Source organism: Fusarium mangiferae (genome assembly GCF_900044065.1).
Source record: "Fusarium mangiferae strain MRC7560 genome assembly, contig: FMAN_scaffold007, whole genome shotgun sequence".
Lineage (NCBI taxonomy): Eukaryota > Fungi > Ascomycota > Sordariomycetes > Hypocreales > Nectriaceae > Fusarium > Fusarium mangiferae.
The window spans coordinates 2,387,724-2,414,443 of NW_024573927.1; the positions used below are offsets into that span (position 1 = coordinate 2,387,724).

Sequence of the window (26,720 nt, forward strand, 5' to 3'; positions counted from 1 at the left end):
CATATCATTGGCCAGTAGCAGCGGATCGCTTTTCCTAATCGAGGTAAGGAACACGATTCACTGCTTGAGGTTAGCAGAGCTGTTAGTCAAAGAAAGACCGTGACTTTGATACATGCACTCCATTTGTCAACGCATGTTTGTCGAGGCATGGATACATATCTAAAGTCCGCGTCTCAAATTCTCATCACATCAGAGGCCTTGTAGATACATTGATTTATGCGCCTTATCAAAGTTGTCTATCAAAAATGTCTTGTCCAAACACACTCCCTGCCTCATGGTATACCAGCAAGGCCATTGCTGCCTTAGAAAGACGTGCTATATTCAACAAGGTATGGTCGTATGTCGGCAATTTATCGGGGCAGCCACTGATGTGTTCTAGACCTGGATTTATCTCGGTGTTGTCACACGATGGTCCGCTGACGGCGAGGACTGTTTTTACGATCTAGAGCAGTTCAAATTTACTGTTCGACGCGAGTCAGAAGACTGGAAGAGCATTCAAGTTTTCACAAGTGACGTACGAGATGGCTCCTATACCTTCAACTTGAACACTAACGCTCTCAGGGCACTCAAATGCGTCACCATATCACCCGGACCGGCCTCCTCTTTATAACCTTCTCCGATTCGACGCCTGAGTTCGACGAATACTTTCCTGGCCTCGAAGAGCTCATCTCAACAGTTGACTTCACCGCATTCCCTTTTAGAAGAAGCCTCAAATATACCGGCAAGTATAATTGGAAGACTCTTATTGATGGGTTCCAAGAGTGCCTTCACTGCTCCTTTGCGCACCCATCATTCTCCAAGGTTTATGCGCCGACTACATACAAAGTGCTTAACGAGAAACATTTCTCACGTCATTTCGCAGAAGCAGACTGTAAACGCGACAGTCCAAGCGACGGTCTTTTTCTTTACTTCTTTCCCAACTCAACATTGAATTTGTATGGTGGTGGTATCTCCTCGTTCCGTACCTGGCCGACAGATGATCCGTCCAAAACTATCATGCAGTTTGACTACTATAACAAGTCACCTGTCGAAACGCAGGAATTTCAGAACTACTACAAATTCGCCCGAACTGTCGCAACGGAAGATAACGATCTTTGCGAAATGGCTCAGATGAACCTGAATGTGGGGATTTATACTGAGGGCATACTGAATCCAAACAAGGAAAACGGCGTGATCCGTAAGTCGAACATATTGTGGCACCTCAAATGCTTTCATCGTACTCATGTGTGTTGGGTATTAGATTATCAGAAGCGGGTCCTCGAAATGTGCCTGGCCGAGTTCAACAAGGAAACTGCAGCGAACCACGAACGGGAAAGGCTGGATTCGAGCCTGGATTCGAATGTCAGCTTAGCAGCTGCTGAAGGGGTTATCTAGCAATGCCCCAGCAAGAATTTGCAGTTGAGACGTATGGCTTAGAGCCTAAATCAGCAGAGAGAACTTAGTCCCAGTGTTTGCAGCCTAAAGGCTGACCTTATAAGCTGCAGTCATCCCCATAGTCCCAGTAAGACCTCGATAGTGCAGAGATATAATCAACATCATTTTGTTTGTGAGCTTATTGCAATCATGAAGGGAAACTGAACTATTGGTATAAGAACACTCTAACAATGCACAAAAATGAAGACTACTAGACAGAAGCTATGCCATGGCTATTCTGGCCCTGCTGGCAGCCAGTCTGGTCTGTAGAAGAAGCTTACAAGCTATGCAGGGGATTAGATAACCTGATTGCGACCCGAGGAGTCGTAGTGGCGGACAGCTTTGGTCTGTGTTTAAATCCCCACGATGAGACTTATTTCGACCGTTATAGTAGAGAAATGCCTTGATTAAATGTTAGAGATTATGGAACACATGTAGGAGATATTGTCGCCCAGTTTCCCTTTGCCTCTGGGGCATGGACATGCACCTAGCTAATCAAATCAATTGCATCTTATTGGTCGATCTGGTGTCAGTTGGTGGTAGAGGGTCAAGGCTAGTCTAGAAAAGGCCTTCCCAGCCCACTGTGACCTATTATGGATAGTTCCCCACATTCCCCCGCTTTCTTATCTACTGTCTCGTCTGGTCTACATGTACAGCGATCAAAGTCCCCATCTCCTCAGGCACGTTACAAGCATTGCACAACATCTAATCCTGATACACCAAGCAAGCCGCCAGAAAGACTGAATTTGCGTGAAGGAAACATACAGAGATGATTAAAATACCCGCAAAACTTTAGATATGACACCTCCCGAGACATCTCAGCTGCGTCCTCTGTTGCCAGCTTCCCCAGGAAAGCAGGTGCATACAGCGCCGCAAAAACGAGCACCGAACAAAAAAAGCCGGAATGGTTGTGCAAAAACCCATGTCAAATAAAGCTATATGGAGGAAAGTGCTAATATTTAGTATAGGGTGCGTTACGTGTAAGGCAAGAAGAAGGAAATGCGATGAGAAAAAACCTTCTTGCTCCCAATGCCTTCGCCGGAAAACGACATGCGGAGGCTATCAAGCAGAGTTTAGGTGGAGGGAGTTCGAGAAGCCCGGGGCAAACAATATTTCGTCAGGTAATAGTAAGCAACCTGATCCTTTCCTGGCTCATGGTACAATGCTAAGGACTTTATCCAGATGGCAGAGGAGGAGAACCCAGGTCGGACCGGGCTCATATTGGAACGCGAGCTTTCCACCTAGACGAACCCGAACTCCCAGACAGACGTGAGTCTGAAGACTATGGAGTCATAAGCGGTCTACTCAGCCCATCCGAATTCCTGCCACGAGATCCAGCCTTCCCGCAATCCCATACTGCCCAAACTCCTGGTGATCTAAGGTCTCGATACGAGTTTGTTGACTGCGGGACCGACTTTGATGGCCCCCAGATCAATGATCTCTCATTGGAGATGTCCTTCGATGTATCCGAAGATCTGGACGACCTCTACGAAATTCTTGCCGGTCTTGATTCCTTCGAAGCGCCAGCAGTCCATCACGATGCCTCACAGTCAGATTGCCCAACAATGCCTGGCGGTATCATAACGGGGTCACTAAACAGTGAATTATCACAATTGTCGTGTGTCAATCTACCAAATGAAGACATCTCCTTATCGCCAGGTCTGCATACAGATACTTTACAACTTGTTGAAGGAACGACAGCATTTCAGAGAGATGTCGAGTTTGGAGAAATAAGTATTGAAGCGGGTGACTCTCCATCAAGTTCAAGGAGCCATCCCAGGTCGCCTCTTTACAGGGTCCCGCAGCTCGATAGCGACTCTCCAGAGAATATTTCCGTGCTTTTTGATCGTCGCATATGCGAGGTTTTATGTATCAAAGACAGTGCAAACGGAAATCCATGGCGAATGATCGTCTGGCCCCTGGCCAAGGAGCACACTGCGCTTTATCACGCACTTGCTGCCATGACGTGCTTTCAGGGGTTCAATAATCTCCCTCAGCATCGCGCCATAGGATTAAGGCACCTCAAATACGCAGTTAAACAGCTCACAGTCATGGAAACTAGCGATTGCAAACCAGAGGCAACCATTAGTACGGCGCTGGCCGTGAGCTTAGCCCAGGCCTGGTGCCACCCTCGATCTTCTACTACCACGAGTTACATACGGAAAGGAGCCGAGCTTCTTCGAAAGGCACTAATAGACCATCAGTCTTCTCAGCGCCCCAGAGATGAGTCGATTGGGTTAGGATTCCTTTCAAATACCTGGATATACATGGATACCATAACGCGCGTTTCGTGTCATGACGGATACGTCATGGATTTACCGCTCATGTCGGATTGCAGCTCATTCAGCTCTACATCTTTAGGTGCTACGGTAGATCCTCTCATGGGATGTGCTGGGCCACTATTTCCCCTCCTCGGCGGTGTAGCTGATCTGGTCAACCGCGTTCGGCGAAGGCAGGAAAGGCTTAACTCGCCAGCAATTGTCTCCGAGGCAGTCCGTCTCAAGACTTCGATTGAGCGATGGGAACCCTTCACTGAATTGGACCAAGACCCCCATGAAACTCAACTATCTTCAAGGACGATTGATTTGATACAGACAGCTAATGCGTATAAGTGGGCAACCTTGCTGTTTCTTCACCAGGCAGTGCCAGAGCTTCCGACACAAGTTTCGTTGCAGGACATGACCAGGAAGGTCCTGACCCTTATAGCAACTGTTCCGGAAGATTCTCATGCAGCAATATTTCCCGTAATGCCGCTGATGATTGCGGGTTGTGAGGCTACCGAGACAGAGGATCGGAACTGGGTCTCTGACAGGTGGAGAGTTCTAGGTTCTCGACTTACCTCGGGGCTTGTCAGCAGATGTCTAGAGATTACAGCAGAGGCTTGGAAGAGACACGACAAGTCATCTAAAGCCACTCGTGATGGAACGGTTTCCTCTAACCCGTCATGCTCGACGATGAAGAGCGAAATACATTGGATGACCGTCATGAAGGACTGGGGCTGGAAAGGTAAGTTGATAAGTGCACAAACCCAGAAAAAGAAAGGATATTAACACATATCAGTTATGCTGGGCTGAGTGGATCTGTCGCCAAGTAGATTGGAAAGGACATGTGAGCTTCAAATCTTTTTAAGTGAAAAAGAAATAAATGCGGTGTATATGAGACACAAGCCGGGCACTTGACTTAGGTTTTCCACACCGGAATCCTTGCCGCCTATCATGTTACTTACAAATACTAAGGCAAATACCCTTCTTGTTCTTCAAGCTTTCCAATATTGTTTGTAGTTACCGGCGGGCTTCTATTATTTGTAAGAACAAGGAGTAGAAGCTACATCTCCTGCCGAATAGCTGTCATTCTAGACGCCATACTATCTCCGACGTGCACAAAATAGTTGGCCCAGAAGGGCAGCTTGTTATTCAAATCGCGATATAGGTTTATGAGAGTAGGACGATGTGCCGCTTATATAAATATGAGAGTGAACAAACCCAGGTGTATATCTACCAAAGCCTCTCCCAGAATCTTCGAAGCCAGTTCATCTGTTGCAAGCGCAGTCTCTCCTTCTCAACTGCAGCAGGGTCTTCCCATACTTGGCACTCTTCGTCAACCTCGGCTTTTCCACTGACAAGGTCTGCATGGGAAGGCTTCACCCATTTTGTTTTCTTCAAGAGCTTTCCGACCAAAAACATCAACGGGCCGAATGCAGTGGCGAAGTAGTAGGTTATAAATCCTTTAACATCAAAAGGCGAGAATGTGTCCCAGCCAATTAAGATAAGAAATATGCAACCCAGAACGAAAGCAATGTAAGCACCATAAGGCCTGAACGGTGACAGGTACGGCAATGACGACTCCGGGACAACGTCTGGCTGAGCTTTCAAGGCGCGATGCCACCCTATGAATGTTAAGAGCATGCAAGTGTAGACATAGACAAATCCACCCGTAGTAAGATTCACAAACTATCAAGTGATGTCAGAATATTGTGTGTCGATGAAGTTGGAGGATGCAACTTACCCAAAAGAAAACTGTAACAGAGGAATTTGAAACGACGAGGAATGACAGGCAAGAGAGTAAAGTGACAGCTATGACTGAGTAGATAGGTACACCAGACTTGGTGCATTTCGTGAATACCCTGGGAGCGAGTCCATCTAAGCTGTTATTAGCATATGGTTACATCTTCGTCTTTGAATGACGTACCGCGAGCAAGCCCATACAAGGAGCGAGACGTGGAGTACAAGTACGCGTTCCCGCAGGACCTTCGGCATACAGTCAGTATATTCCTAAAGGTCTCTGTTCATAATAGGCATGCTCACCAGCCGGAAAGCAATATGACAGCATTTATCACATCAGGTAAACCGCGTATACCGAGATTCTGGATACCGATAACCCATGGCGAAGCTGCTGCTCCGGAAGCGCCACTGCTTATAGCACTTAGCAACCGGTCATCGCGACTTGAGCAGATGATTCCAACGGCGAAGACTCCAACAACATAGAAGAATACAAGTCGATAGAATATTAAGCGAGCGACTCGGGGTATAGTGTTTCGGGGATTCTCGATTTCGCCAGCCGTGAAGCAGATGATGTCGGGGCCACCAATGGTGAACGCAGCGTAAATAACTACAGACCTGGATTCAATAAGTCAGCACTTGTATAAAGAAAGATGATTTAGGTATGCTCGTGTAGCGTACCAGATGCCAAGAAATCGACCAGTTGCCCCATCAGTGTAATAGGCGTGCATGGCGTTTCCGTTGCCCCAGTATCGAAAACCGTAAGCGTCGCCTCGAGGATTCCCACCACACATGGTGATCAGAGTAAGCAGAATGAGGCCAATGATCAGAATAATCTTGGTTGATCCCATAATGAACTCTGACTCTCCATACCACTTGACGGCAATCACATTCAGCAGGAAGCAGACGACAAGAGCCATGGCAATCCATACACCTGCATTTATGGAGGTATTCCCTAAATCGCGGTCAGAAGGATAACGAACAATTGATTCTAGATGGAAGGGCTTTACATACAATACTGCATCACCGTAGCAACAGCACTGTATTCCACGCAAACCAGCATGACACCGCCGTAGAAGTACGTCCAGCCCATGGAGAAGCCAAGAGCGGGATCGACATAGCGGCCGGCGAGCTCAAAGATACTTCCCCGGATAGGAAGATACGCGCACATCTCTGCAACGCTGAGTGTGCATGGTAGGATAAAGAACATGCTCCAGAATACATATCCAAGGGACAAAGAGAGTGGGCCGGCTTTAGACAGTGCACCACCAATACCGACAAAAAGGGCGGTGCCAATGCTACCCGCAATAGCCATTATCTGCACATGACGTGGAGAAAGACCACGTTTGGTTTGCTCGTTGGTCATGTAGAGTGAAGCTCTTTGAATTGAACTAGTGTCGCATGCATTCGTCGGTCCTGAGGTATCAAGGGCGACTTTCTTGGAGTCATCTTGCTGTAAGCTAGAATCCATTTTTGGCAAAAGGAATAATGTTGGAAATAGGTGCAGGAGAGATGAATCTTGGAATGATCTAGGAATATGTTTACTGAAGCTGCACTGGTATATATGTCTTATTTTGCGCTTGTGCCTCTTGTCAGGAACATAGATTGGCTATGTATTAAAAGAGTTATGGATTGCACAGGCATTCATGGCTAATCTAGAAGTAGAGAGGCTATCGCTACAGTACGAATTTCCCTAGTCCGTTCTAGGTTATGGAATCCACTGGCCTCTTGCTAAGGTCGTATCATTTTACTACGTTGGGTTAGTTAGCTAGGCGTAACCTGATAAGTCAACGGGCGCAAACGTGGAGAGCCTGCCGCTAAGCTCTGTAGACGATTGAAAGTCACACGACTATATCAATGCATAACTCATCCGAATGTGTTGTTCTAGATCACTGCTTGATTAGAAAAATCACCAGCAGCGACCAATGAGGTAATAGCTAAAGTCGACAAATTACACATACATCCTTATCTTGGGGAAATACGCAACGCCATCATGTCTGTCACAACCACCGTCCAAGCCGTAAGACTCGAGGGCGATCAATTCTCCACTACCACAAAGACAGAGGACAGGCCTGAGGAGGTCTGCGCAACTGGAGGGTATCCGGCCCCAAGTGTCCCCGAATTCAGCGACCCTTACATAAAGCGACAGTGGCAATTGGAACACATGGCTGCTGTGTTTCGAGTATTCGCACGTAAAGGCTTTACAGAAGGAACAGCTGGGCATATCAGTGTTCGCGACCCCGTTGAACCAGATACCTTTTGGATCAACCCGTAAGTGTACTTTTCTCGCCTTGTGCCTAGACTATGATTCTGACCTTTGCTTAGTCTCGGCATACACTTTGGCTTGCTGAAAGCAAGGGATATGGTACAGATCAATGAGGATGGCCATGTTATCGGCGGAAATCGCGTTGCTGTCAATAAAGCTGGTTTTCAAATCCATGGAGCCATCCATAAAGCTCGGCCTGACATTAATGCTATTTGTCACACCCATTCTCCTGCTGGAAAGGCTTGGTCAACATTTGGGCGTCCTCTCGACATCATCAACCAAGATGCCTGTACCTTCCTTGGTATCCAGACTGTCTATGAAAACTTCGGAGGTATTGTTCTAGAACGCGATGAGGGTGAAAGAATTGCCGCGGCACTGGGCAAGAGTAATCGTGTTGCGATTTTGCAAAATCACGGTCTCCTTACTACTGGATCCACTGTTGACGAAGCAGGTTATCTGTTCACACTCCTAGAGCGATCTTGTGAGGTGCAGATCATGGTAGAAAGCACCGGCCTCCCAAAGAGAATCATTGGCAAGACGGAAGCAGAATACACCGCCAAAGCTTACCAAGACCCAGTAAGTTCCAGACTAAGGTTACGATTATCAAAGCGAAGCAACTAGTGGGCTAATTCTTTTTTAGAAAACTCTATATCTTGAAGCTCAGCCTGATCTGAATTATGAAAGTACTTGTTCTGACGGACAATTAAACCTTAGGTTTTAATAGTAGCTTCTAAATACACTGCAAAATTCTATCATTTATTAGTTGAAGACTACATTTCACCACCGACAGCCTCAAATAATTATTCTACTGTACAGCTCGAGCCGTGGTATCATCGAATTACATAACAGAAGTACAAACCGAAGAGCCCAAACTAGAACATCGAATTCAGAGCATCTATAGCGGCACTGCACCCGGCCATAACATTACTATCCACTTCTGCAAGCTTATTCCATTTCCCTTCCAGAAGGTCCTTGGTATCGAAATCCGAAAGTCTATATAATACCTCATTGATAACCCTGCTGACAATGCCCAAGCCGTGGCTGAAGAAATTGGCGGCTCCATCCTGCTGGACGGGAGGCAGGCCGTTAATTATATCGATAGCCTCATGTGAGGCATTGTCGAATCGGTTGGAAAAGCTTTGCTTAGCGGTCTCGCGAGCATTTCTCATAATACCGTCCCAGACGTTCTTGTCGGGCTACGTTTTCTTTAGGCCTTGGATTTTATCGATGCATATCTTGGCAGCAGTTTGTGTATCTTGAACTGAGACTATATGGATGCTGATAAGCTGATTCTTGACGTTGTCTGGCCCCGGATAATATTCCTTATACATCGATACCTCGAATTGAGTGGTGCCAGAGGTGTCCAGAGAGTTCATTGATATCATGCCGTGACTTGGAGCAGAGAGCGCTGCATTATCACGGATTTTCTGCTCCCAAGCAGGTATAGTTGCGGTTGTTGAAGACATGACGATGCCTATGGAAGACGGTAGAAAAGTGTTAGTTTGGAAACTTCTGAGTATGTGAAAGGCATGTATCAAGAGTGATGGGCAATTCTTAGAATATATACCCCATGTTTTCATGAAGTCCACTACCGGATCTCAGTTAGTGCAAGGCTCCACGGCCCCTATTGGCTATCTAAGTTCTCTGCGCCGATTTCAGCTCCCAGCTACAAGCCTCAACTGCAAATGGCGCATCTCTATTGGCCAGCTGAGCGGGACTATTGGCGTTGGTCAGCCTCTAAAGCCATCTTATTTTTTGAGTGCCAATCGAGCAAGCTTCTCAATCACCAGCAAGATACAGCAGCGAGACTTAATCAGTAAGGTTCTATTGTACTATCTCCCTCCTCAATATACTATGTAGGTAACCTGCCACCATCCAACCTCTTGTCCAGTCTCATGTGTCCGTGGTCCGGTCTTTCATTTCCAAGTTTGCGTTGTCAGTCATCATCAGCTTATTCTTTAGGCGGAGAACCGGGTGGCACGGCGGTTGTTGCGAGTGCCAACATCGGTCTCATCCTCATCCTCCTCATCATCATCGCCATTACCATTGGCGTTGCCGCTGTTGTTGTTGTTGTTTGCGTTGCCGTTGGCACCGCCGGTGGTGGTATCATCAGTGGTGTCGTTAGTAGTATCGTTGGTAGTGTCGTTGGTGTTGTCATTGGCGTTGCCGCTACCAGCATTGCCCGCGTTTCCAGTGTTTCCAGTCTCAGTAGCATTTCCAGCATTGCTGCCATTGGCTCCCGCCATCTGGACCGGAACCACACCGCCGAATGGGCCGGCACGAGCAGGGTTCTGGCAGCGGACAAGACAGACGTTGTCCTCACCTGCGACTGTTCCGGTACAGTTTTGACCGGCAGGAATAGAAGCAACGAGAGGGAAGTCTCCCATCTCGCCGTCCCGGTTGCGACCTCGCTCATTACCCTCGACATTGGTCGTCACCTGGATGTTTTCCCAAGATGTACCGGTGCCGTCGGCATTGATCATGCAAGTGTATGGACCAGCACCGTCTGAGTTGACTTGATGAACCGTCATCTCGAGGCTACCACCGGGGTTGACCTGAGGGAGCTCGCTTCCTGATTTGAGTGTTAGTTTCTGAAATCGTTATCGATGCCAGTGGGATTAGCTTACCTGTTTCTTCCATGATATCCAATGTTCCCTGCTCGATGTCGTTATCGCCGTTAGACAAGGTTTCGCCGACAGTATCAGCGGAGTTGCCTCGGAAGCGGGTTGCATCTTGCTGGAAAGGGCGTCTTCGAGTTCCGTCTCTGGGAGTAGAGGTATCGACTCCAAGTGCCATGCCAGAGCCACCAGCATCACCAACGGCATTGGTAATGACGCTGTGGGCTGAGACTGCTGCGAGATCGGCAGCGACGAAAAGGGCAAGGAGGAGGTTCTTGATGGGAGCCATTTTGAGAGTGTGATATTATTGTGATGTAGACTGAGAAGAAAGGTACGCAAAGAGACAAGAGTAAACTAGTCAGAGAGACTGTAAATAGAGACCTGACCGGCAGGAGAGAAGTTAATAAAAGGGAAGAAGATGATACTGATGCTGGTTGTTGATGCTGATGATGAGAACCATGAAGGGAAGATGACCAAGCTTATATACAAAAGTCAACGAGTCTGTTTCCTCTTACGGCCTTCTTAAAATGCACATACATCACCACCAAAGAAGCAGCCAAGTAAAACACAAGACACTCTCGAGACAGTCAACAGCTTCACGATAGCAACCTCAAAATGTGTCAAAGATCACCAGACAAACATATCACGCACCGCACGGCTTCTTCACCTACGCTTTGACGGTTCCCGCCCAGCCAAGGCCCGGAATCCTCGTCTCCCGAAGAACACAGCCACTCTGTCAAACAAAACGTCAAACAGCCATTGCTAAACAGCGATTTGCTCATTAACCATAAAACACTTGCACTTAAAACAGAGGGAGCTACGGACACGGACCATGATCGGCAAACAGGTCATGGCGAACGGCGAAAGCGGCACGTTTGTAACTGATTCCAAGACCTCGTGTATCTCCTGAGGAGCCAATCGTATCTCTGCGTCGCCAAGTTCCGAGATCTGTGGAGGACCCTTTTGTCAAAGAGCCAATTGTTTGTCGGGGATTGTGTTTTGGGGGAGAGACGTCGCAGGTGGTGTTTCAGGGGAGAGGGCTGAGCACACGGCCAAGAAGAGGACAAAACGGGTGTGGTGAAGATTCAGAACTGTTTTGGGCTATATCTAAGCTAAATATTATGTCTATTTTTTGAAAAGACGTGCATGTGATGGCGGCCGAAGGGTTGTGGAATGGGAATGACCCTTGTTGGGTTTTGTTCCCGGCCGAAATCCTCGGCGGCACTAACACGGAAGTGATTGTGGGGTCTGTGACTCAAATGAATTTAGCGTCGGAGGATTTGGGCAACAATTCACCCTAGAGTTCCTCCGCGGCCAGTTTAACATCTCGTAATGCTCATCTTGAGCTATAAAAAGTGACTAGGCGGTAAATAGATTAATATTTGCTAATGCAAAAAAAATTTTAATTATTGCTGAAGCCTAAGTCTGATCGATATTTGGCAAAAAACCCAATTTATCCTAATCAAGTCCTTTCACTAAGTCTAGTTCAACCGCAGGATTGAGTCAACCTATCACCACGAACAATCTCAACAATCTCAACAATGAACTCCGCATCTAACTCTCAGCTTAGACTTCGATGCGGACTTGTCCTCAAGAACAGGCTTGTCAAAACTGGGATGTCTGAAAAGATGGCCCAGAATTTACTGCCATCTGCCAAGCATGGAGCATTGTATAAGCGATGGGCGGAAGGTGGATGGGCAGCTCTAATCACGGGTAAATTGCTGCGAAGAGCTATCTTTATACGTAAAGAAGCTTATTCTGACGATGGATAGGTAACATCATGGTCTCAGACCAGTATCTTGGCAGCAACGAAGACGTCGCAGTCACCGGCACAACGTCAAGCTTGCTTGAAAGCTGGTCACAATGGACAGCTTCTGCCAGAAACCAGAATTGTCATATGATTGCTCAATTGTAAGCCTAAGGCTCTTGGAGGCTGGAAGACGTCGAGACTAAGTGGAGTAATGCAATAGGAATCATCCAGGACGCCAATCTCCAATTGGAGCCGGTAAGAGAAGCATCTTCTCAAAGACAATCGCCCCGAGTGCTATTCCCATCAACCTTGGAGACAACGCTGTAGCAAAAGTGATTGGAATGTTGGTATTCGGAACCCCAAGGGCTATGACGCGACATGATGTCGATGTTGTCATCGCGCAATTCACTCAAGCTGCTCGACTGGCTTACCAAGCTGGCTTTCAAGGCGTTGAGGTTCATGCAGCACGTAAGTCTTTTGGTATGGAAGAGAGAACAAGAACATATACTGATCTGTATCACAGATGGATTTCTCTTGTCTCAATTCATGTCACCAAACAGTAACCAACGCAATGACGAGTTTGGTGGCTCAGCTGAAAAGCGCGTTGAACTAGTTCTTCGTATCATCCGTTCCATCCGCAAAGAAGCCCCCAAGTCATTCTGCGTTGGTGTAAAGATCAATTCGGCGGACTTCAAGGACGAAGAGGGAATGGCTGAGATGATACGACAAGTTGAGTTGATTCAGCAGGAGGAAATTGACTACATCAATCTCAGTGGCGGGTCTTTTGAGGACCCTCAGATGATGAGCACCAAGTCATCCCTGAACTTAAGTTCTGCTAGGTCTCGCTCAAGTGCTCGTGAGGGATTCTTCCTCCGCACGAGTGAAGAGATTCGTCGCAGGTTCCCTGATCTTACACTGCTTGTGACAGGAGGGTTCAGAAGCCGAAAAGGTGTTGCTGGGGCTCTTGATAGCAGCGCTTGTGATCTCGTTGGAATAGGGCGACCAGCTGTGAAATATCCAGAGTTACCGAGGAAGATTATGTTCAATGAAAATATCAACGACGATGAGGCAAGATTTGATGTGGAGTCTGCTCCCGGCGGTGGATGGTTGGCTTCTAAGGTACGCTCCGTTGGAGCAGGCGCCGAGACTGTAAGTTCACATCCTCTGATTGAAGCGAATTTGTCTTATCATTACTTGCCATGTGTAACTATTCAACTAACAATATCTAGAAATACTGGGTGGCAGCTATGAATAACCTCTGATACAGATACTATTCTTGGTAGGAATGACATACTACCTTGTCCCGATGTACTGTTTCCCATCCTTAACCGTAGCAGATTCCCTGAGTTCGATACCGTTCTGGCTGATGCTTATATAATTGAATACAAAGAGCAGTGATACCAGGGCCGACCCAGATGGTAATGTTTGGCGACAGTGCAGTGAAGAGTGCTTTCGAAGACTTAATCCCCAAAAGTAAAGAAGCCTTCACGGAAATCGCCTGGGATACCAGTGAATGACAACGTGAAATCGTCCTCCGAAGCGTCTTCGATAGTACTTCTGCTGAAGGGTCGAGGCCAACTCCAATTATCCTGTTCGCCGCCAGTTTCATACAAATCATCGCTATCATCTTGATAAGGTGGCAGGAATTTGAGGGCCAAGAATCGCATGTGGCCGACCAGGTGATCTATCAGGGATAGATCTGCCTCTTCATCACCGCACAGTGGACAAGCCTTGAAGAGTGGACTGGCCGTGCGAACATTTTGGTCAGCCAGAATCCCGAGCTGATCGTCGGCAAACATGCCTGGATGACTATGCTTCATATGATCAAGGTACTGGTCTCTGGAGTCAGTCACAAATTCGCCATGCCGCTTCGATGCACAGCGACATCGTAGAGTATGCTGTGACATGTGATTTATCCAAGTGCTGCTGTTCGCGTATAGTTGCCCAGATGTGTGACAAGCCTCGAATAAACAGACGTAAGGTTCAAGGTCATTCTTGACATGATATCTATTCTTGATTAGCATGAATATGTTGCGGTACCCAAGACTGGCATGCGTACTTCCATTTCAACTCGTTAAGGACCTCACTGATTGGTAGCACATGAAAACAATAAGGACAAGTGACTTCACTCACTGCCGTGATGCAATCATCATGGGCCTTAGCCAATGCTCTGTCCCGTGCAGCTTCAGCATCATTGATAGCCAGGTTAGCTTCGGGGGCTATGGAAGTCATATCGACGCCTTGATAGTAATTGTCGATTCTAGATAGTCTTTGCTTGTGCCTATCTTCAATATACTTCTTCGCCTTGTTGAATCTTCGCTGAAATGCGCCACTGGGGGCAGGAGGAAATGCAAGTTCGTCCTCACTGCTCAATTGGACTGTTTTAGACATCGACACTATTGAAGGAGCAGCAGCCTTCTTGTAACCTTCGGGTGAAAATGGCGTCGCAGTCTCAGCGGAATGCATGGCGCTGTGTGATGGTGCTGCGATGATCTTTCTCTTGGCAGGTCTTTCAGCATCGCCCAGCGTTGTCATGATCTCTGACTCAGGGCGTAAGATGCCCGGGGCAGATGTTTTCTGAGGGAGATATATTGGGCTTTTTCCGTAGCGATCTTGACGGTAAGGTAATCTTTTGCGGCGAAGGACCATGGAGCTTGCAAGGCGCTGGCGGATCTCTTCGCTGGCAACATGATACCTGTCGTTTATGTACTTTAGGCAGTTAGATTGAAAGAACGGCCCCACATCATTGCCTTGGTCATCTGTGATCTTGAATCTTTCGGCAGCTCGACTATTCTGCGCATCTTTACTAGCACGGCGTATCGTGTTTGTGATTTTGTGGAGTATTGTGATCTCGCTGGACACTGCCTCCAGTGTCTGGACGAAATCCTCGATAGCCTCTTCGATTGGTTTGCTATCTGGACCTAGAATAGTCGACCCGAGGATCTGTGACCCTGTTTGCGTATGTCAGGACAACTCAACCGTAAATCCGACTTTTGATCTTGAGCTCAGTGTTGCTACATACCAGTCTTTGATTCGGAAGTCCAGTGCCTGTAACAAGGCAACAATAGGTGTTTTGACATCAGAGGCGTCTCTGAGTGAGTCAGTGACAAGCACACTGAAATCTACTTCCGTGGACCTTCGACAGTCTTCTCCCGTCCCAAGATATTCTGTCGAGGGCTCCAGTATGGACATAGATATAGAGGATCATGCGCTGGATATGAAATCTTACCCTCATTCTGCGTACACTGTGGGCGTCATCTGTGCGCTTCCTCTGGAGCTCCGGGCGGTCCGAGCACTTTTCGATACAGAACACAGCGCACCAAGATGAAAGGGGATAGCAACACTTATGCACTTGGTACGATAGGGCAGCATATGATAATCGCTGCATGTCTTCCATCAGGCGAGTATGGAACAAACGCGGCCGCTGACGCCGCATCTAACATGAGAAGAACTTATCACGAGGTTGAGTTCTGTCTCTTGGTCGGTATAGGTGGCGGAGCTTCCTCCTCAGAGACAGATATTCGTCTTGGAGATGTTGTGGTCAGTCATCCAACATCAACATCATCCGGTGTCATTCAATACGATAGAGGCAAAGAGTATAGAGAAAATACCTTTCAGCTTACCGGCAGTCTCCAGGGACCCCCACGTTTCCTGAGGACCGCTATAAGTGCACTTCGTTCAAAGCCTGATGCGTCTTCCAGTTCGCTTCAACCAAATCTGGAAAAGATTGCCCGATCTATACCGCATTCCTCTACTTCAGACTACAGCCACCCTGGACAAGGGAATGACCACCTCTTTAAAGCAGTTTGTTCAACCTGTTTTGCACTTCGGGACTGTCCTAACGCAGGGAGTCATGTGCAGCGCAGGGAACCCCGACCGACAGAACTACCGGAAATCCATTACGGCATTATTGCATCCGGAAACAGGGTTCTCAAGGATGCCAGTACGCGTGATCGCTGGGCAAAAGAATATGGTATACTGTGTTTTGAGATGGAAGCAGCGGGGGTTATGAATATTCTTCCATGCCTTGTTATCCGTGGTATCTGCGATTATGCAGATGCTTATAAGAACAAGACATGGCAGAATTACGCAGCAGCAACCGCAGCGGCTTATGCTAAGCTATTGCTGCAGCACATTGCCTTTAGTAACATGGAATGGACGTCTGCAAGAAAAGGTCATTAAAATTCCTGGCGGGTATATAATGATGGACAGGAACCACCGGCAAAGCGCCAGAGATCTTAGATAGATTCCGTAAGACATAAGAGCAGGACGTGGTTTTCTTTTGTCTATAGTCCTCTACCGTCTCGGCCGCGATCTGACTAGGCCAATTATAATTATGGCTAAATTGGATTTGCGTTCGAATTTGTCGGTTGAGTATGAGTAAGAATGGAGAGAGCTGGAGTGGGAAAGTTGAAGCAGTTGGTTTGATGAAAGTTTGCATGCTAACTTGTAAAATGCCATTATGACAGATAATATGCTAAGCGGATAAGTACAAGCCGAGAGCTCGTTGAACCTTATACCTCTAAAATAAGACATTCTGAGCCATAGTGCTCCTCACCTCATTTCAGGAGGGTAAGATCTGACCCAACTATGAAACAACCAGGACCGAAGATGCTCACTAACGAATGTTACATTCAGAACTGAAAGATATCTTAGATGGATATTTCGAAGACAACATCTACGTCCACTGGGATATGGCCGTAGTCCAAATAGCATGCTATCTTATTCCAGAGTGACGCAGCCCTTACACCTCCGGAAACATATCATTTTTCCGTACCAATAAGCAACTCGGCAATTTGCTCGCCCGTTAGATCATCAAAGTCAGCCCGCCAAATTCCACGAGCGGCTAGCGCTTTGTTGGTCCAGTCAGCGCAAACCTTCTCCTGTTCTTCGGGATCTTCTTGTGTTCCAAGGAATACCAGCCTTCGACACGCACGCCGATAAGCGGAGGCGGATGTCTTGGGAATGCCGAACTTGGATGTGAACTGCTCGACTATACCGTTCGGCGTGGCATGTTTGAGTTCGCGATAATCGCTGTAACCAGCTTGCATCAGGAGAGAAGCTGTTTTGGGCGTGATGGTCAGCTTCTGTTGCAGTGCTGCTTGTGCTGTAGACATTGTGCAGTCGTGAATGCTGGGCCGGGTGCTACGTGATATGGGTCTAGGGAAAGAGCACTATGGGGTAGAAGGAGGTCAAATGTAACAACAATGTAACGGGATGACGCGAGCGTGTATCTATAGTCTGAATGCTGAGTTAAGGGCTAAGATCAAGGTTTCGAAGAGCGTCAAGACTGCGATTGAAGGGGAAGAAATTCACGGTCAGATGTTGTCTCGTGTTCGGATTCTCGATTAGCAGACTGGCGCTAAGAACCCCACAGTTTGATCTGAGCACGTTGGGCAACATGAAGCGTTAATGGCACCAAGTGGGGAAACAGCCAGGCCCGTTTAAGACACAGCTGAATACAGAGGTTAGATCAGGCGAGGGGACTATGTTTGGAGTTAATAACAACCATTTTTCATTTACTTGAGGTGCTCTATAAGTTATCGGACCTTATTTGAGCAATTCTGCCTTACTCCGCTTGTAACTATATGCAGATGGCATCCTTGCTACACAATACTCTTGACTATGCTAGTATACCTATAGGTACTAATGGAGTATGTTCGACCAAGATGTCCCAGGCACGGCCGGCTGGCTCTGAGCGCTCTGCGCGTCTCGCTGCTGGCGCAATATGTAAGCCAGGTATCAGCTGCCGGCTCGCCGGTGGCATAACATGGCTACCCTCACAGATCATGTCCGCCAAACACAGGCAAAACAATTAGCAATTGTTGTTATAAACATTGTCGTCTGGCACCATTGACGCGATCACCTCCTTGGCTATACTGAGGTTAACATGCGGCTCCTTGGGGTATGATAAGATTGCTTACCGGCCTGTCGAATAGCTTCATCGTTGAACTTAGTTTTACCGATCAACATAGGCTTCTACCATGCACCGATGAAGGTTTGCTCTGACTTCTTGCCATTGTTATATAGAACCTTCAGATCAATAACACCGCCCAGCTCGTGATAGTAATCTCCGACCATGACGGCCCAATGATGAGTCGGATCTGGAGAAGGGTTTGAGGAAACCAAGGAAGGTGAGACAGACACACAAGGGTTAGCCACAGCACCGATGAGCTTGCTGATCATCCCTCCCACTGGATGAGATCCAAGATAGACATCGCGAAGCGGTTCATTCTTACTGGGTGCTGCATGAGCAATCACGTTGTCTTGTTTCCCAGCAACGCCAATGTTATAGAGAGGATGTCGGAGAATCTCCTTAACAATATGGAAAGGGAAGATTCCTCCATTGGAATGGTCCGTCAGAGCATGGGCCGGGGACACAGTGGGGTCAACGGCTTGTTTGAGGTGCGACCAATTGATGATTCATTAGCAAACGCTTTACATTCCAGATTGGAATGATCCTACACTTCGTCAAGTCCCATGTTTATTTTTGGTCTTTTTTCGAACTTTTTTATGGTACGAATAGAATAGAAAGGAGAATGAAATAGTCACTTATTACAAGGCATATATAGCCATTCAATGTGGGGACGGAAAACGAGGTGCTACCCATCCTGGGTGTGAAAGGGAAAGCAATAGACGGTCATGTCCGATGCTATACGAAGAGTATCTGGTTAAACAGTATTCCAGGCCCCTCGATTGTGTACTCTTTTGCCTATTGCCTGCAAGAATCGCACCATATTCAGTCTGTAACTCCCAGTTTTGTGATGCGCGTATGTGACGCGCGTATCACATCCTTCATTCGGCCAGTAGTATGCTCAATTGTCTTCACAGTTAGGGTACATAGATTTCTAAAGGTGAATTCTTATCGCTATGCTAGCCTATTTTAAACGATACCGTCAATAGACTGATCAATAGTGTATGCCGTCAACTGTTTTTGGAGTCGCTTTGATTAATGGAGGAAGGTCAACTGGTCGAAATCCACAGATTGTGGGTCAACCGACCATTGCCCCAGTCTCTCTCTCTCTCTCTACGGCCCGTTGCGATATTAGCTAACACCATTCACCCAAACCTTCCACCCTAAGAATTTAGCTTTAGGTGCAATACCGGGATAAGTGTGGAGTTCAAAAAGGCCCCAGCCCCAAGGCAGAAAGGTAAAGAACACCATTTAAGACCTCACAAGATGCAACTTGAAGGACATGAAAAGGGTGAACTCCTATCAATTATGTCAGCAGTCAAACTTGGAATCAATTATGCTTCCATACCATCAGCCATAACGGGAAAAATGTGATCATGAAGCGTAATATTCGCGACCGATGACCTTCCCATACCTCTCGCTTATAAGTCTTGCCAAGGATTTGGCGTACAACAGCACGAGCATATTCGTCTGCGGGCATGCCGTTCTTGTTTCCTCCATTCTTGATATCCTCGACAGTACTTCTAATAGGTCGGTATAATGAGTCTTCAGAGATAAGAACACCGTCGCGAAGGATGTTGCTGCGTACAAAGCCGGTCACAACCTCTATAACCTCGATGGATAGAGGCCTTAGTTCCTAGACTCGAGGATCAGTGTCAGACTGTGTGAGATACTCTCAGTTGCAAGTAAAGGGAGGCCAACTAACTACTCGAAGAGTCTTTGTATACTGGCTGAGAGCCGCCTTTGAAGCATTATACACCGACTGGCATACGACAGGAACATCGCGTGTGACGCTCCCAATCTGAACAATGCGTGGTCGAGGAGCCTTTCGCAAAAGCGGGATAAATACCTGGCATATGTGCATGACAGCTACAACATTGACTGTGAATAGCTTCGTGACTTCGTCGACGTCAATGTCCGTTGCTGGTGCCGCGTAGTGCATCCCCGCATTGTTGATGAGTAGGTCCAGGCGTCCTTCGGTGTATTTGGTGACCGAGTCTCTAAGTCTTTCTATACTCGTTGACTCACCAAGCTCTAGAGGTAGTGCAATAATGTTTGCATGTTGATCTGTGAGCTTGTCCAAAGACTCAACACGTCTGGCTGTAGCAAAGACTGTAAAGTTGTTCTTGGCGAGGGCGATGGCAAGTTGTTCGCCGATGCCACTGTTACAGCCAGTGACAAGTGCAAAAGGCGGTACGTATGAGGCAGTCATAGTAAGGTTACCACGGTTGTGGGATAAGGATTAATCGTATTGTTTGCTATCTTATATGCCATGCAAAACTGGGACCCACGAGGTGAAGTTACCCTGCAGTTGAGTTTGCCCCGGATTTCTGCAGCGAGTTTCAGATATACCGAGGCTAAAACTTCGCAGGAATCACAAGGCACGGAAGCACGGTCAAGCACGACTCTCCGATTGATTCTTGTCTGGACGTTGGACGGGCCCGACTCCTTTGAGATCCTCCGACGCTAACTTTACGAGCCGTTGGCCCCACCCAAATGATATGCAGGGTGTGTTTTGGAAAATGGACCAGGGTTGTAAAGAGAGCGCCTTGCTTCTCCCTTGCTTGCGTGATGTCCGTAAACCCTTCCAAGCCTAGTTTTTCTCGCAGCTATCTCATTTTTCTGATCCTTCTCAGGGGTTAGATAATTCAGGCGCCTGCAAATAGGGGTCATGGAATATCGTGCTGAATACAGGCACCAGTCAGATCACCTGGGGCTCGTAATTTCTGTGGGGATACGGGGACACCGTTTTGTAAGACACGGAATTTAAAAGCCACAGAAAGGCAAGGATAAGTGTGGGCCACTAATATGTATAGAGTGACAGCAATGCCATTCTGGGCTTCTTAGGTCTAGAACGTCAGAAATATGTAATTAAAATAATAGAATACTAAAGTATTAAAATATGAAAATATTTAGCTTTGATTTGAATTTCTAATAGAATATTTCCAGTATATAATAACTAAAAAGAATTTCTGAGGGAATGGAGAAAGGTTTTTACAACTAGCCTTTTAGATAATTTACTCCATACCGAGATGGGCAAAGCTTTGTTCTATACTTACTGTATATGCAGGGGGAAATAAAAACTCATAATCTCATGTCGATCTAAGACCCCAAAAAAGCAGGTACAGCTGAAAGACTAGAGTGGCAATCGAAACTCATCTGTGGCTAAGACAGGGCGGCCAATCGATTAGCGCCTCTGCCGTGTTTCTGATATCAGCTGCCACTATTCACTGACCAGACTTTGGGTCGAGGTATAGTTAGGTGGTCTAACCTCGAAACTTTCCAATGCGAGACCAAAAGAGTTCAGAGTCTGGACCTCGATTGTAATTGCTGAGGTATGGACCTAGAATCGAAGAGGCTATCTATGGTTCGGAAGCTTTGAACCCGATTGTAGTGTAGGGACAGGCTCTAATTGTATAGATAAAGAGGCTACAGCCTCGTTCTGCGAAGACAATAACGAGCTTTCAAATCCTCAAATTGGTCCATTACTCGCATCTCCATTAAAAGCATTCTTATTCTGATATCGACAGTCATATATCAGTTGTCATTCGTCAATAAATCGCATACTAGCGCATAAACCCACTAGAGACCTGCATCTTTTGCACCTTCACAGATCAGAGATCTCGATCGCTTGCATGATGCCGCAAAAATCCATACGCAGCACTGGTCCCTTCGTGGATGCAGCCCGATGGAGGGTTTCGTTCCACTGTTCATGCTGCCAACAGAGGAACAGCCACACGGCAGAGTCATCCATCTCATCACCCAGCCATTCTTCATCGCCGATGTCTGCTCGTCATTCAGCAACCACTTCAGCAGTACCACGCAGTAGCTCTCCTCATAGCCAAGGCTCTCGTTCTGGGTACTGGAGCCCAACAGCCCGGGCTCCATCTCGATTGCACAACCGGCAATACCTTACAACACATGACGTCAACACTGCGCCTCTCCAGACACATTCCACAGGACTTGCTAGTGAGGCAGTTTCACGGGGCGAGCTTACTGCTTATGACCGCCGCGACGTGGAGTCTCGTAGCTATGCACGCTCGGATGACTGTCCTTCTCTGGAGCCTTCAATTTCTACACCACCCGCCAAGTCGCGGTGGTCGTATTCTGCTTCTAGCCTACAGAACCCAGATATCCCGCCACTAGACGAGAGTTCTGAGACATTCACCGAAAACTCCGACTTGGCCGATGATGATGATGAAAGCGTCATGATCATGGAATTATATCGGATATCATGCAGCACAACAGCGTCGACTCCGACTCTCATCGAAATTATCAACAACCACGAAACTCATTCCCGTCACGAAGACACGTATGTAGATGCCAACAGATCATATTACAAGAAAGCAGATAAGAGATATGGCATGGTATTTTCAGATATGGAAATTGGTAGTCTATATACATTGGCACTCTTATAGAGATTGAAGTTATTATAAATAAAATATTCCAAGAAAGAAGTATCACTCCGATTGACATTTTTCTCATCGTGAGCGGGGCCTGGCTTATTCTGGCTAGTTGATGGTAGATCCTCCGAAGCTCACTTAGGTTCCTCCGAAGTCAGCAACAGTGGCAGTGGGTCACGGAGGGTCTAGAGAGCGCCAAAGGTTGTCCCCGCAAGTCGCTAATTGCTGCCCCAGATTCTAGACAGAAGCACTTGGACCAGCAGGCTCTATAAATGCCACTGAAGAATAAACACGATAGTCTATAACAAAGAGGTAGAAAATTGTTTCTCGACAATCTACTATGTCGCTGGCATTAAAAGTCGCATTAACTGTTCTTACCAAACTGCCCAGGTGTTTACGAGAAGCCATCATGCCTGACATGCGGATCCCCACAATCATTAACGACCCCTCCAAGGTGCAGCTGTCCCGCATCGCCCACGTCTACTTCGAACACCCAGACCTGGACAAATTCGACAGATTTGCAGATGATTTCGGCTTTGTCAAAGAAGCTCAGATTGGAGACACCATTTACTATCGTGGGTACGGTATAGATCCATTTGTTTATGTTGCAACCAAGAGTAAAGATGGAAAGCAGAGATTCATGGGACCAGCTTTTGTCGCTGCTTCTGAAGAGGAGTTTGAGAAGGCAGCTTCTCTTGAAGGAGCTGAGCGAGTTTCTCTCGAGCATGCACCTGGTGGGGGGAGGATGATCAAGTTCAGTCGACAGGATAACACCTTCTTTCATGTTGTGTATGGTCAAGAAGAGAGAAAGATTGACTCGGAAGAACCCACTGCAACACATGAGCAGCAGGGACCATACAACAAACCTTTTACAAAGCCAAGACGAGGTGGGAACAGTATTTCACCTTCCGCAGCTTCTGATCCACTGACTCATGATAGGAAAATACCAGCGATATCATCCTGGCCCAGCTCTCGTCCACAAACTCGGCCATTTCGGCTACGTCGTCCCCGACTTTGACAACGAATTAGCATGGTACACAAGTAACTTCAACTTTGTCCCCTCAGATATCCTGTACCACTGGGACTTCTCTAACATGGACGTACTCACATTCATGCACCTGGACCTTGGCGATGAGTATTCCGACCATCACTGCTTCTTCATGCAGAGAGCCGAACCCCATGTCAAGAAGATATACTGCCACCATACCTCATTCGAGGTGGCGGACTTTGATACTCAGCTCATTGGACATGAGTATCTAGCTAGTAAAGGCTGGAAGAGTGTCTGGGGTGTCGGACGACATGTTTTGGGCAGCCAGATCTTTGACTATTGGGCTGATCCCAGCGGCTTCAAGATTGAGCATTATGCGGATGGTGATGTCGTCAATCGGGCGACAGGTACCAACAGAGACGTTGTTGGACCGTTCTCGGTTTGGGGTCCCGAAGTGCCCAAGGACTTTGGAGAGAAGGGTGCATGAACGAAGCTGGTCTAGCGAGAGACTGGGACTAGTTTGTATTATTTTGAATATCGGTATTTTTAAATTGCATATCTTGGCTGTAGCTATATATGAGAAATTGAAAGCGATTCATTTCTGCCGTTGACTAGCTTCCTCCGCCTGCTTCTCATCGCGGATTGATCGAAACTCTTCACTGAGCTCAACTTGTGAAGTTGGTATGACTTTCGATCTCAGTCGTATCTTGAAGATTGCGTAAAGTACTAGAGTCACCTTGTTAGATTATTGAATAGCTGCTACAACCGCGGGCTCAGACATACCAGCAAAGATAGCGATGTTGATGTAGCATGTGATGAATCCCTGAGCAGTGAAGTGGCCCTTCACGAAGACGTCAAAACCTGAGATACAATTAGCCAAACATTCACCATTCAAGAGTGTAGATGCGAGAGCTATGACGTACCGCAAAACAGGATTACCAGGGACACCATAAGTAATGTTGCCCAGGCCACATATGGCTGGAAGGGACTCTTATATGGAAGTTCTAGACGCGTTAGAGAAGTTCTCTAGGAAACGAGTCGATAAGCATACCTTCTCTGCTATAACCCTGCTTCTTGAGACTAGCAAAGAAACGGAGATAGGTCACTTGGATGACCACCCAGCCGATAAGACCAGCAACAGTCGTGATGTTCACAAACCATGAGAAGACCACGGAGGTGTTGTTCACAACTGTCAAATACACAAGTGGCGATAAGAGGCAGCTCATGCCAACCGCATAATGAGGGGTGCCAAATCTATTGCAGCGCTGGAAGAACTTGGGAGCATGACCATCGCAGCTGAGACCGAAGAGAGTTCGAGAGGCGATAAAGATGCAAGCAGATCCGCTGCTTATTGCCGATGTACACACAACAGCGTTGATGATGGAGGGAACGACAGATACGCCTGACCGTTGAAAGGCGATGACGAATGGGGATTGTGAAGCTGTTCCGGTAGAGACACCGAGAGCTGGGTCGTTGTAAGGTCTATCATGTTAATTGTTAGTTCCTTGTAGGTCTGCCAGTCCACATGAAGTACTCACACGATAAGACCAACGATGAAAATACTGCAGAAGTAAAAGAAGAATATTCTGTAAAATGTCTTCTTTGTCGCAGCTGGGATGAGCTTCCGGGGGTTACGTGTCTCGGATCCTGAGATAGCTACGACTTGGATATTACCGTAGCTGAAAGCAGCAGGAAGCATTGCCTTCCAGAAGGCGAGGAACCTTCCACCTGAACCGTCCTTTATATAAGTATTGAAGGCTCCTGGATGGATCCAGTACCGAAAGCCCAGCCGTTCGTGATTCGGTGCTCCACCGAGATCAATGACCAGACCGCCTATGATCAGACCGATAATGAGCATGATCTTGAGGGAGGCAAATACGACTTCAGACTCTCCGTAGAGTTTCGCTCCGCAAAGATTGGCGACGATGATAAAGAGAAGAAAGATGGTGATCCAGACACCAGGGTTGATGGATGTGTTCCAGAATTGGACGAGCGTCGCTGCGGCGCTGATCTCGGCGGGCATGTTGATGGCCATTGTATACCCTACTCCAGTCAGAACGTTGAAAGGGTCCTCCATAGGTATTATGCAGCTTACAGAAGTTCCAGCCTGTCGCAGCACCAAGCGCAGGCTCAACAAACTTGGTCGCATGACGAACGAAACCTCCAGTCGATGGCATGAACGCCGTGATCTCTCCAGTGGTATAAGCAACGCCCGCAGTAACGAAACCCATGAGGGTATAAGCTAGAAGAGCTCCAACTGGGCCTGCTGTCGCGATGACTTGACCAGAACTGAGGAAGAGTCCCGTTCCCTACCAGAGTCAATTATGCGAGAGGGAAAGCTTGGGGGAAACTTACAATCATGCCAGCGACGGCAATCATGTTGATGTGTCGAGAGCCTAGTTCACGCTTGAGGCCGCTGGACGGGATGACCTCTGTGTTTCCGCTGGCCATTTCGACGTCCGCCGGCATGTCGCTGCAGACAATCTTTTCGTCTTTATCCATTGTCTGTCTGCTTGTTGTCGAATGATCATAAATTGAGTGCCATATAGGACCTTAGAGTCGAAGAGTAGTCAGAGAGACTTCAGTTATAAGTGTCGATCGAGGGAAATAATAATAATATTCTCTCAATGCTACAGTGACTCAAGTCATGTTATCTGAGTCGGCCGATCTTCTCCATTATTTATGATGGAGCCCGACTCCAGTGGCTTATCGCAATGTAGGGCTCGTTTATCATGAGGGGAAACAGGGGTTTAGCTTGAGTCGCCGGTGGATGTTTAGAACGCCGGTCCGTGGAGGCGGGGAACTTCGCCGTGGGCAATAAACCGTGACACCTCGGAGCCTAGACCATTCCAGAACTTAACTATAATGTCTTCATGCGTCGATGCCAGCAGATATCATCTTGGGTATTTTCTTTAGTCCCTTTTCTTATCAGCCATGACTTCAACCAACACCAACCCTACCCATGATGATTCCTTCGAGCTATTTGACTTGAGAGTCGAGGTCGTTTGTCCGCCAGGCAAGAAGATCATATGTGGAGCGAAAGAAGGAGACTACTTCACGCTAAAAGGCGAAATGCTTTACCTCCCGCCCGATCAAGGGATCAGTATCTATAGCCTCGGTAAGATACGAAAAACTACTCCATAACTTGGGCCGGGCTGACTGGAGTAGCATCCGTGCTTCCGCTTCTCCCAGCCAAGCAGAGAGTGACGTCTCCCAACGACTGGATGACTACAGATGCGCTGATAGCTTGCCCCGATCCCAATTGTCCCTCGCAGCTGAAGATAGTAAAGGAAGGGATTCGGAAGTTCAGTCACGCTGAGACTACTGTTGTTCCATTGAGTGGGAATTCGGGGTCATGAGGCATGACGAA

At 47.4% G+C, this 26,720-nt stretch overlaps 13 protein-coding genes across 13 annotated transcripts; 7 read left to right on the forward strand and 6 right to left on the reverse strand.

The window, feature by feature from the left end:
• Positions 1 to 245: 245 nt before the first annotated feature.
• Positions 246 to 1,374, forward strand: FMAN_14020 (uncharacterized protein; the record flags this gene model as incomplete). The annotated part of the gene is made up of 4 exons (XM_041833563.1): positions 246 to 329; positions 380 to 514; positions 562 to 1,177; positions 1,241 to 1,374. The coding sequence occupies 4 exons, from the start codon at positions 246 to 248 to the stop codon at positions 1,372 to 1,374; spliced, it is 969 nt and encodes a 322-aa protein (XP_041683914.1).
• A 943-nt stretch (positions 1,375 to 2,317) lies between these two features.
• On the forward strand, positions 2,318 to 4,507 carry FMAN_14021 (uncharacterized protein; the record flags this gene model as incomplete). The annotated part of the gene is made up of 3 exons (XM_041833565.1): positions 2,318 to 2,540; positions 2,596 to 4,419; positions 4,446 to 4,507. The coding sequence occupies 3 exons, from the start codon at positions 2,318 to 2,320 to the stop codon at positions 4,505 to 4,507; spliced, it is 2,109 nt and encodes a 702-aa protein (XP_041683915.1).
• Positions 4,508 to 4,907: 400 nt separating this feature from the next.
• On the reverse strand, positions 4,908 to 6,882 carry FMAN_14022 (putative general amino acid permease; the record flags this gene model as incomplete). The annotated part of the gene is made up of 6 exons (XM_041833566.1): positions 4,908 to 5,363; positions 5,419 to 5,552; positions 5,602 to 5,660; positions 5,718 to 6,029; positions 6,093 to 6,366; positions 6,426 to 6,882. The coding sequence occupies 6 exons, from the start codon at positions 6,880 to 6,882 to the stop codon at positions 4,908 to 4,910; spliced, it is 1,692 nt and encodes a 563-aa protein (XP_041683916.1).
• A 522-nt stretch (positions 6,883 to 7,404) lies between these two features.
• Positions 7,405 to 8,298, forward strand: FMAN_14023 (uncharacterized protein; the record flags this gene model as incomplete). Its single annotated transcript, XM_041833567.1, has 2 exons — positions 7,405 to 7,682; positions 7,737 to 8,298. The coding sequence occupies 2 exons, from the start codon at positions 7,405 to 7,407 to the stop codon at positions 8,296 to 8,298; spliced, it is 840 nt and encodes a 279-aa protein (XP_041683917.1).
• Positions 8,299 to 9,635: 1,337 nt separating this feature from the next.
• On the reverse strand, positions 9,636 to 10,584 carry FMAN_14024 (putative gEgh 16 protein; the record flags this gene model as incomplete). The annotated part of the gene is made up of 2 exons (XM_041833568.1): positions 9,636 to 10,249; positions 10,305 to 10,584. The coding sequence occupies 2 exons, from the start codon at positions 10,582 to 10,584 to the stop codon at positions 9,636 to 9,638; spliced, it is 894 nt and encodes a 297-aa protein (XP_041683918.1).
• Positions 10,585 to 11,836: 1,252 nt separating this feature from the next.
• Positions 11,837 to 13,307, forward strand: FMAN_14025 (uncharacterized protein; the record flags this gene model as incomplete). Its single annotated transcript, XM_041833569.1, has 5 exons — positions 11,837 to 12,008; positions 12,068 to 12,206; positions 12,266 to 12,513; positions 12,569 to 13,194; positions 13,275 to 13,307. The coding sequence occupies 5 exons, from the start codon at positions 11,837 to 11,839 to the stop codon at positions 13,305 to 13,307; spliced, it is 1,218 nt and encodes a 405-aa protein (XP_041683919.1).
• A 745-nt stretch (positions 13,308 to 14,052) lies between these two features.
• On the reverse strand, positions 14,053 to 15,125 carry FMAN_14026 (uncharacterized protein; the record flags this gene model as incomplete). The annotated part of the gene is made up of 2 exons (XM_041833570.1): positions 14,053 to 14,996; positions 15,068 to 15,125. 2 exons carry the CDS (start codon positions 15,123 to 15,125, stop codon positions 14,053 to 14,055), a joined length of 1,002 nt encoding a protein of 333 aa, XP_041683920.1.
• A 1,683-nt stretch (positions 15,126 to 16,808) lies between these two features.
• Positions 16,809 to 17,162, reverse strand: FMAN_14027 (uncharacterized protein; the record flags this gene model as incomplete). Its single annotated transcript, XM_041833571.1, has 1 exon — positions 16,809 to 17,162. The coding sequence occupies one exon, from the start codon at positions 17,160 to 17,162 to the stop codon at positions 16,809 to 16,811; it is 354 nt and encodes a 117-aa protein (XP_041683921.1).
• A 2,048-nt stretch (positions 17,163 to 19,210) lies between these two features.
• Positions 19,211 to 20,171, reverse strand: FMAN_14028 (uncharacterized protein; the record flags this gene model as incomplete). Its single annotated transcript, XM_041833572.1, has 3 exons — positions 19,211 to 19,258; positions 19,308 to 19,595; positions 19,665 to 20,171. 3 exons carry the CDS (start codon positions 20,169 to 20,171, stop codon positions 19,211 to 19,213), a joined length of 843 nt encoding a protein of 280 aa, XP_041683922.1.
• A 1,570-nt stretch (positions 20,172 to 21,741) lies between these two features.
• Positions 21,742 to 22,377, forward strand: FMAN_14029 (uncharacterized protein; the record flags this gene model as incomplete). The annotated part of the gene is made up of 1 exon (XM_041833573.1): positions 21,742 to 22,377. The coding sequence occupies one exon, from the start codon at positions 21,742 to 21,744 to the stop codon at positions 22,375 to 22,377; it is 636 nt and encodes a 211-aa protein (XP_041683923.1).
• Positions 22,378 to 22,771: 394 nt separating this feature from the next.
• On the forward strand, positions 22,772 to 23,837 carry FMAN_14030 (uncharacterized protein; the record flags this gene model as incomplete). The annotated part of the gene is made up of 2 exons (XM_041833574.1): positions 22,772 to 23,249; positions 23,302 to 23,837. 2 exons carry the CDS (start codon positions 22,772 to 22,774, stop codon positions 23,835 to 23,837), a joined length of 1,014 nt encoding a protein of 337 aa, XP_041683924.1.
• Positions 23,838 to 23,945: 108 nt separating this feature from the next.
• On the reverse strand, positions 23,946 to 25,852 carry FMAN_14031 (putative general amino acid permease; the record flags this gene model as incomplete). The annotated part of the gene is made up of 7 exons (XM_041833576.1): positions 23,946 to 24,076; positions 24,134 to 24,211; positions 24,274 to 24,354; positions 24,402 to 24,832; positions 24,889 to 25,393; positions 25,446 to 25,659; positions 25,706 to 25,852. 7 exons carry the CDS (start codon positions 25,850 to 25,852, stop codon positions 23,946 to 23,948), a joined length of 1,587 nt encoding a protein of 528 aa, XP_041683925.1.
• A 432-nt stretch (positions 25,853 to 26,284) lies between these two features.
• On the forward strand, positions 26,285 to 26,709 carry FMAN_14032 (uncharacterized protein; the record flags this gene model as incomplete). Its single annotated transcript, XM_041833577.1, has 2 exons — positions 26,285 to 26,468; positions 26,519 to 26,709. 2 exons carry the CDS (start codon positions 26,285 to 26,287, stop codon positions 26,707 to 26,709), a joined length of 375 nt encoding a protein of 124 aa, XP_041683926.1.
• Positions 26,710 to 26,720: the final 11 nt, after the last annotated feature.